Consider the following 9,242-nt stretch of genomic DNA (forward strand, 5'->3'; position numbering starts at 1 on the left):
TTTTTGTGTCTGACTCATCCAGAGTCGGTGTCCCACTGCAGCCTCTCTCTGTCTGCATTCTGACCCAGAGAGAAGCCTCTGCTCCTGCCTGAGGACAGCACAAACCAGGAGCCAGAACCACATCCTGAAACACCCAGATCAGGGGCTGGCACAAGCACATCCAGCTGGCACAGGGAGCTGCTGGGGCATCAAACTGCCTCAGAGCTGCTGGCATCTCCTGTGAAGAGCTACAGTCAAACCTGCAGCAGAGAGTTCTCCTCTCACTCCACACTCTGGACCATTGCAAGGATTTTCCTGCTGCTTTGGAAAAGGCTGTTCTACCTACCACAAAAGGGAAGTTTCCCTTGCACAAAGGGAATCCCCCTTTGAAACCACTTCCATCTAATGAGGCCAACAGATTGGGTTTATCAGGGTTTAATTTTGTGTAACTGCTTTTGTCTGTCAGATTTTAATTTTTAAAATATTAAATATCAGTTACTGCTGTCTCTCTATGTTTGGAGGAGACCAAGAGAAGGGTGCACATGCTGGGAAGGCCCCTCTGCCTGTTGGAAGGGCAGCACTCCCCTCTCTTTAAGCAAAGTCTTCATCCCCTCCCTCAGAAAACACTGCTGACACAGAGATAGTGAGAAACACTCTGAATGTTCCTGCTAAGGATCCCCATTCTCCTCTTACTTCTCCACTTAAACCTCAAACTAATTAAAAATAACTGATGTATAAAATAGGCAGGAAAACAGCTCTGGTGAGAACACCAAGGCTCTTTTATATGGAAAAATTAAAAATCAGCTTCTCCCCTTTTCAGGCGTAGATAATGCCATGATTACACAGAAAATTCCCTCACAGAAATATTCTTGGGGACCACAGCAGTGGGATTTACTGCAAGATGTTCCACTACTGCAGCTGAGACATCCATTACAGCAACAGCTTTATCTTGGCACCACATGATTAATTCACCCAGCAAGTCTTACTGCAAACTCTCAGTGGCTGCTGCATCCCTCTGGAGGCTGGGGAGCATCAGGAAGATGCAGAGCCCAGCAGGGACTGCTCCTCCCAAACACCAAACCAGTCACAAGGAACTGGGAAGCAAGAGGTGCAGAGTTTCCTCTTTGACAGGGCTCTTACTTTGGCTGGAGTACACAAAATGTCACAGAGTGAACAATGTTGTGCCAAAGCCACCAAATCTGCCACCTGGGGAAGCACCTCTGGCCAGGAGCCTTCCCAGGTCACCCACAATCCATTTGCAGAAGTGTGCTGAAACAAGAAGCTTCCACATTACAGTTCCTTCACTTACTTGAAAAATTCAGTTTTCTCCTCTTCAGACTTTAGTGTTAAGGTCTTCAGAAAATTCACAACTTCCAGAAAATCATTCCTAAGCACAAAACCAAAAGCTGTCAAGGGTAATCCTTATTGATGCTTAAACACCCACTGTGAAGAGACTGCAACCCCCACCACTCCTTTAGCAGAGAGAAGAGACAGAGGGACCAAGTGAAATGCTGGTGATCAAGAGTGCCAGCAAGGAGGTGACAGCTGAAGGCTGCTGCTCAGCACTCCTTTGGGAGGGCTGCTAACACCTTAATTCAAGGAGCCTCTTGGTGAAGGATCCCTGCAAGAGGCAGGGATTAAGTCTGCACTCCCATCCCACCTCCAAAGCAGTATCAAGACCAAGAGAGGCCTGATACTCCTGTCCTTACCTGAAGAACTCATGTGACAACAGGCTGGACAGTGGTGGGCGGCACTTGGGGTCTGGATTCAGCAGTGTACTGTGCAAGGTTTGCTGAAAGCTGGAGAGAATATCTGCTGAAACTGAAATCCAGAGCACCTACAGTTAGACTTCTCTCTCCACACTGAACAAGATACATTCAGGGCTCCTCCACCCTCACCCCCAAAAACTTATTTTTAGCAAAATTGCAAAAGGAGGGGGAAAATAGCATTTCCATTTCCTAACTTCTTAACCTGCTTGGCTACTGGGGCTCCAAGGAGTGCTACTGCTCTCCCAAGAAACTTCTGCTGCCTCTCTGCCGGAAGTGGCAGCCCCTGCTCAGCTCTGGCTCTCAAGACCCACCTGCCACATGCATAACCCTTGGCAGGACCAGAGCAGGTTTGGGAGTGCCCTTGTCACACGGGCTGGTGACCTCCAGCCACATCTGACCACGTCCCCACAGGAAAGGGGGAACACAGGACAAAAAGTCTGCAAACAAGGAACAACACTGGCCACTGAGCCCACAACACTCCTGGCAGCTGCAGAGCAGGTGGAAGTGAACCACAGGGCCTGTCACCAGGAAAATAAACCAGTGTCATTCTCACCCTGATCATTGAGAACTGTCAGGAGATTCTCAACTGTTGTCCCAAAGGCGTAGGCGTCCCTCGCATGCCCGTAGCTGCTGGGCAGGATTTTGAAGTCTGCAGACTGAAAACAAAACAAAAAAAGCCCAGCAAAGCAGGAGCTTATGAAATAAGTGGTGTTTTCCATAAGTCTTTTTTCCCACCCCCCACCATATACACTCTCTAGTTCTTTTTATAGCTCCAAAGCTCTACTGTGTACCCTACAAGTAGAATATTATGCTAAAAAAATCTCCACGGGGGAATTTATAACCCAAAGGAGCAACTCCATCATGATGAAACAACTCCCTGATGAATGCAGGCAGTCAACAGCTTTCAGCATTTCTATGGAAACAGGCAGTAATTAGAGAGCAGAAGCGTGCTCCTTCAGCACAAGCAGCTCCAAGGATTCTCAATGGCTAGGAAGTGACTAACAGGTAGGGAAAAGGCTGTGCTGAGTTACACAACCACGGGACCACAGTGATCTGGACACTGTCAGCAGCTTCTCTGATTTTTGCAAAACTTTGGCGATTTAGAAGCAGCACAAAGAGTTTGAAAAGCAGCATTACCTGTGCCCAACACCATTCCCAAAGCAGGGGTGGGACAGAGGGACAAAAGGAAACCTCAGCTATTATCCAAGAGCCATTTCCATGCATGAGGAAATACAACATGAATGTAAAATATTTCCTGACCACCAGGATTTCTCTGCTGGCAGCAGGGAGCCCCTGAGCTGTCACTCACCATCTCCTCGCAGGGGATGCACGACTGGTCTCGCACCGACCGCACGTGACGCAGGAACTGCAAGGACAAGAGGGGCTGTGAGTGCCTCCCTGTCCCCTCAGTGCCAGGCAGCAGGGCAGGCTGTGCCCCTGCCCCTTCTGCTGGCACCCAGGGCAGGCTGTGCCTAACTCTGCACAGCAGGCAGCAGAAATCAAAACAGGAATTGTTCTTTCTGCTACCAAGCAGTGAAAATGCCACCAACGCAAGCTAAGGAGGCATTTAAATTATTTTCCTTAATGGCTCGTTTTGACCTGAATCTTCCTACTCTTTTTAAATTTTTATATCAGTCCAGAAGGCCAAAATTTCTCACTCTCCAGCCAGCAGTGTCCCTTAGAAAAGCAGCTGTGTTTTGGCTAATGGAGAATTAATTTGTGTGGACATTTTAGTTTATAGCAATGGTGTCCTCAGAGCAAAGATCCAGGACAGAGCTGGAAGTGAGCCAACACATTTAATAGCAAATCCAGCTAAGTGGAAGGACTTGGGCCTTCACAGGCACAGATGGCCAGATTCCACAGGCCAGGAATCCTCCCCTGGGCATCCAGGGTGCACTTGGCTTGGCTCTTACCTCTGGGGTGGCTTCACTGAATTTACAGACTGTTTCCATTCCTCCCAGCTTCCAGTGCCCATCCTCACTCACAAACACAGATGACAAACAGACGTTGTTATGAGTTAGGTTTCCCTAAAACATAAAAGCCAAAAAAAAGGGTAACTGACTTGGGGGAGAGGTGAAGATGTAGAATCATAATCAGCACTAATTAGGTACTGCAGGGGATGGAGGGAAAGCTGCCCAAAACCCATACAGTTCCTGTGGGACTTTGTAGGTGACCAGCAGGTGCCAGGCAGGAGGGCCGGAGCAGACAAAGCCCTAATTGTCACAGTCCCTGCAATGCAACTGTAAATCCAGGGAATTTCTCCAACTGTGAACACAAAAACCCAGAGCTACAGTCTGAGCTGGGATTTACCTGCACTCCTGGGCAAACACACTGCCCACACAGGACAGCAGTGACACCAATCTCTTGGCATGGGACAACAGCTGTACACAAACACCAAGGCCAAGCAATCCCAGTTCCCTAAAGGAAGAAGTACTCCAAGCAGATCCATGAACTGAGAACTGCTTGTTCCCTCATTTCCACAACATTTTCAATTACCCCTTCTCCTCCAAAGCAGGCAAGTTCAGCAGTTTCAGCCTGCAAGAACTGTGGGGCACATGTCTGTCTTTTTTGGGAGGAATCAGCAGTGAGTCACCCAGACAAGCCCAGGTGCCACTGTCCTATTTTCTGGAAAAATCCCTTTGCCAGGATTCCTCTCCTGGGAAGCTGAGAAGCCTCAGAGAAAAAGGAAAACAATATTATCTCATTTGTTTCTCCTGTGCTTTGCTGCTTTGGAATGTGGTTGGAGATTGTTTCATTGTTTTCATGTGAATTATTTTGACTTACTGGCCAATCAGGGCCAGGCTGTGTCAGACTCTGGAGAGAGTAACGAGTTTCCATGATTATCTTTTTAGCATTCTGTAAGTATCCTTTCTGTATTCTTTAGTATAGTTTAGTTTAGTATTCTTTAATATAATATAGATCATAAAATAATAAATTAGCCTTCTAAGAACATGGAGTCAGATGTATCATTCCTGCCTTTGTCTGGGAACCCCACAAACACACGACCCAGGTACAACCCTCTCCTGTCACACTTCCCCCATTCCCAGCAGAGCCTGCTGATGCTGCCAGGGGTACCTACCCTGTCATGGAGGAAGATGAGTGCCAGCAACACATCGTAGATGCCTGCACAGATTTCTGCAGCAGAGAGCATCTCCAGGACCATCTCCAAGGGCTTCACCCGCTCCGTGACCAGGTGGATCCCGTTGGCTTCCACGGTGCAGGAGAGGAAGCGCAGGAGGCAAGGGTGCCGCAAGGTTTTCAGGTGCTTCAGGGAACAAGTGTCTGTTAGAGCTCCTCTGAGGCAGCCCCTGCGGGTGTGAGCTTAGTCCTGCCCCCTTAGCCATGTCTTCTCATGGAATTCAGACAGCCCATCCCTGCTCCTCACCCTGCTCCCAGCAAACTTCCTCGCTCAGACTGCAGAACTTTTTATAATACCATGAAACAGAATCATAGAATGGTCTGGGTTGGCAGGACCTTAAAGGTCATCTTGTTCCATCCCCCTCCCATGGGCAGGGACACCTTCCACGAGCCCAGGTTTACCCAAGCCCTGCCCAACCTGGCCTTGACACTTCCAGGGATCCAGGGGCAGCCACAGCTTCTCTGTGGGCAGCCTGTGCCAGGGCCTCACCTCCCTCACAAAGAATTTCCTCCCCTATATCCAATCTAAACCTACTCTCTCAGTTTGAAGCCATCTCCCCTTGTTCTGTCAATACATGTTCTTTTCCCTCCATCTGTCTTGTAAGCTCCCTGCTGGCACTGGATGGAGAACATCTTACACAGAATAAAAGCCTTATTTATAATAAATACGGTATTTTGGGCAGGTTTCACCCAAGAAAGACCCTGACTTGCATCTGCAGGAGGAGGCAGCACCTTGCAAGGGGTGTCTGAACATTTCTGGTTGAACATTGCATTGTCTGAACACTGCTGCCTGAACACTGCATTGTCTGAACTGCTGCATGCAGCAACAGTGACCTCTCCAGCTGCCAACCCCTTCTGCCCCGTGGCCAGGCTGGCTTCCACTTTCCCCCTGCCCTCACTGCCAAGGGTCTGACCCATTAAGCGGCTCCCATCCTGCCCACAGCAGGAGGGCCAGCGTGTCCCGGGCGGGGGCAGTACCTTGGCAGCTTTGTTGACCTTGTCCTGGCTGTCCCTGCGGTACACGAAGACGGAGGCGCGGGTGCCATCCTGCAGCACGGCCGGGTGGATGGTGCTCCCGCTGCGCAGCGTCACCGGCGGCTCCTCCAGGCTGTAGCTCTTCAAAGCGCTGCTCTCCGAGCCCATGCCTTGCACGGCTGCCCTGCTCACCACAAACAGGCCCTGGCTGAAGGGGGAGTTGCTTTGGGCAGGTTTAGTTCCGGCAGGTGTTGTCCAGGTCACGTTCAGAGCATTTTCTGCAAAAGCACAGAACAGCCATGAGGAATCTCCTCCTGCCAGTATCCTCTCCTTGAGTTTAAGGACGGGAATAACATCCCCAAAGTTTACTTTGTAAAGGAAACCCAGTGTCCACAAATTTGGATCAGCAGGAGCAGCTCTCAGCGGTGGGGCTTGCGCTGCACTGTGTCAGCACCTCCAGCAGCTCTGACACAGTGCAGCACCCACAGCCCATCCCTGACCTGGCTGCCGAGCTGAGTCCCACCAAAAGCAGGATCCAGCAACGCCCCCGGCCACACTGACACCCACTCCAAGGGCTCAACTGACACCAAGCACAGCCAGCAGCTAGCAAGTGACTGCCACGCCACAAGGAGCCTCTGGCCTTCTTAAAAACGCCATTCCTCAGTTCTCCACACCAGAGAAGAATTCAGTGAAGGAGGAAGGGTTACAAGCTGGATTTCAGGAGGTTACCTATAGCCAGGTACCCTCCTCCAGGAGCATGTTTTCCCCCTTGATTACCTTCTCTCCGTGTGACAAATATTCCTTCTGCCTGCCAAGCCTTCCTTCCTCCCACAGCCTGTCAGGAAGAGGCTGACACAGATTTCTGTGCTGTTTCCTCACACACAAAACCGGTAAAACAAACACACTGATTGCAGAGGCTTTTTTGGAAAACACTGACCCAGCACATGCTCTGTCATCAGCCTTGTGATCACAGGCCACGGGTGAGATCTGCACACAGAAGTCAGCAAACCTTCCTCAGCAATGTGAGGGACAGAGCAAACCCTCCGTTTTCAGGAAAAGTGGGGGAAATTTCTTTTTTTTTTTTTCAGCTGGAGAATTGCTTTATTGTGGTTGTTTCCAGCCATGACCTGAGGCTTCAGGAGTCTGTTCCACCCCAGCTGCTGCTCTGGCCCCTCACCTGTGTCTCCAGTTAGGTCTCCCAGGAGCCCTGAGGTCAGAAGTGCTCAGGGCCTTTGCAAAGAGAGCTGCTCTGTTACAGATCCCTGGCTCCTTTAACCCTCCAGAGGGTGCCAAGCAAGGGTACAACAAACCTTGCAGCCTGAAATGGGGGGGAAGAGGGGCTTTTAATTAATTCTGTGTCCTGATCCACCTAAAATCTGAATTGAATTAACTACAGAGCTTGCAGCTTCCTCATTCTCTCCCCTCTGGTGTCAGGCATGAATCTGCACCTTTTCAGCACTGATTCCTTAAATGGGACCTTTAAGACATAAAGGGAAATTTATGGAAATCTAAACTGCAGCTTCCCAGCACTACACAGAGGGGCTGACAGGTGAAAAGGAAACACAGTGCAGCAGTAACACGTGCCTCTAAACTGGATTTTTCTGTAGTGAACTCCCTGGCACAAAAGCATCCATGCTGCCGCCAGACAGAACATTCTCCTCTCCAGACAGAGCCTAGGAGCTCTGCCCTGGCTGCCCCAGGTTACCCCCCTCACCTGTGTGCCAGGCACCAGCTGCTGCTCCTGGGCACAGCCAGTGCACTTCTCTGCATTCTGTCTTCCCAGCTGTGCCTCATTTAGTTGTTCTACCTCAATGATTTCTCACTCAGGACACCTGCAAGTATCAGGGCTCACCTGATGCCTCAGGTTCCTCCAAACACACGTGGGCATATTTGGCTTCAGAGACACACACAGCTCAGGAACAGAACCACAGAATGCTCTGGGTTGGAAGGGACTTCAGAAGCTCATCTCACTCCACTCCCCTGCCATGGGCATGGACACCTTCCACTATCCCAGGCTGCTCCAAGCCCCATCCAGCCTGACTCTCAGCACTTCCAGGGATGGGGCAGCCACACTGCTCTGGGCACCCTGTGCCAGGGCCTCCCCACCCTCACAGGAAAGAATTTCTCCCACACATCTCACCAAATTTTCCCCTGGCTCCATTTGCAGCCATTCCCACCTTGTCCTGTCACATTTCCTGATGAAGAGTCCCTCTCCAGCTTCCCTGGAGCCCCTTCAGGTATGGGAAGGCTTCTATGAGGTCTCCACACAACCTCCTCCAGGCAGAACAGCCCCGACTCTACCAGCCACAGGGCAGGTGCCCCAGTTGCCTCCTCAACTTCATGGCCTCCTCTGGACTTGCTCCAACAGCTCCGTGCCCTTCTCATGCTGAATATTGCAACACCAGAGTCATCCTCACGCCTGCGATGTGCCCGAGCCCAGCTGCAAACACACCGCCCCTCTCCAGGGAAGTTCCTCTCAGGACCAAACACAGCAGCCCGTGGCACCCCGAGCTTTCCAGCTTTTTTAAGGCTATTGAAACTCCAGCTGGCAAAAGCATCTGCAAAGGTCTGTGCCCAGGTGTGGCTCTCCCGAGCCAAAACAAACCATTACTCACGCAACTACGAGTTAGGAGCATTAACCCTTTTGTATCCTATTTCGTAATTGTAAACGTGAACGTCAGAAGCGATACACAGAACACCCTGGAAGAGACAGGAGCCCGGCAGGGAAAGCCAGAACGATTGGTAGTAAAGGACAATGTGGATTTGCTACCAGAAAGAGCTGGAATTCCCATTCAGCTTCCCTGCGGAGTGAACGACAGCCGCACACAGAGTATCCACCTGAAACACAGGGCAGCCCACAGACTGCTCCCGGCCCTGCCGCCCCTGCCAGGCAGCAGAGCCTGCGGGAAGGGCTCTCAGCGGTGCCAGCAGCTTCCCCCCGAAGGCAGCAGTCTCCCAGCAGCTCGCGGCACCAGCAGGGACCACAGCCCCGGCAGGGAGCTCCGGCTCCCCCGCGGGAGCACCGGGCAGAGCGCGGCTTGAGCACACAGCCTCCCCGGAACGCCGGGCACCGCCGGCTCGGGGCGGCACCGCCAGAGCCGCTGCTGTGGCAGCTCCGCCCGGGAGCCCGCGGCTCACAGCCCGGCCCGGCGGCGGCACCGCGTCCGCAGCGCCGCTGGCAGGGCCCGGCCCGCCCGTCACACCCCACGGCGGCCCCTACCCTCGGCCCGCCCGTCCCCGTTCACCTGTCCCCGCCGGGCCGGGGCTCCGGTGCCGCTGGGCCCCGCCGGCCGCTGCTCCGTCTGTCCGTCAGTCCGTCTGTCCGTCCGTCCTTCCGCCCGGCCGGCCCGGCAGCGCCGCCCGCCGCGCGCGCCCCCTGCC

General features: G+C 52.3%; 2 protein-coding genes across 4 annotated transcripts in view; one reads left to right on the forward strand and one right to left on the reverse strand.

The window, feature by feature from the left end:
- CUNH1orf112 (chromosome unknown C1orf112 homolog) overlaps window positions 1-1,272 on the forward strand; it is a 24,638-nt gene extending 23,366 nt beyond the window's left edge. Inside the window, exon 24 of one of the 2 annotated variants that reach the window (XM_039730210.1) lies at window positions 69-1,272. In XM_039730210.1, coding sequence (XP_039586144.1) covers window positions 69-369 — 301 coding nt within the window. In that variant the 3' untranslated portion in view covers window positions 370-1,272. The remainder of the gene's footprint in view (window positions 1-68) is intronic. The other variant, XM_039730208.1, reaches the window with a different exon arrangement.
- The window catches only part of SCYL3 (SCY1 like pseudokinase 3), a 15,237-nt gene extending 6,037 nt beyond the window's left edge, over window positions 1-9,200 (reverse strand). Inside the window, exons 1-8 of one of the 2 annotated variants that reach the window (XM_039730213.1) lie at window positions 9,107-9,200; window positions 5,865-6,139; window positions 4,828-5,013; window positions 3,662-3,775; window positions 3,058-3,114; window positions 2,302-2,404; window positions 1,689-1,800; window positions 1,289-1,366 (exon numbers count right to left, since the gene is read on the reverse strand). In XM_039730213.1, coding sequence (XP_039586147.1) covers window positions 1,289-1,366; window positions 1,689-1,800; window positions 2,302-2,404; window positions 3,058-3,114; window positions 3,662-3,775; window positions 4,828-5,013; window positions 5,865-6,029 — 815 coding nt within the window. In that variant the 5' untranslated portion in view covers window positions 6,030-6,139; window positions 9,107-9,200. Of the gene's footprint in view, window positions 1-1,288; window positions 1,367-1,688; window positions 1,801-2,301; window positions 2,405-3,057; window positions 3,115-3,661; window positions 3,776-4,827; window positions 5,014-5,864; window positions 6,140-7,038; window positions 7,061-9,106 lie in introns of those variants that run through there. The other variant, XM_039730214.1, reaches the window with a different exon arrangement.
- Window positions 9,201-9,242: the final 42 nt, after the last annotated feature.

This window comes from Passer montanus, unplaced genomic scaffold (genome assembly GCF_014805655.1).
Source record: "Passer montanus isolate IOZ18808 unplaced genomic scaffold, ASM1480565v1 scaffold71, whole genome shotgun sequence".
NCBI lineage: Eukaryota > Metazoa > Chordata > Aves > Passeriformes > Passeridae > Passer > Passer montanus.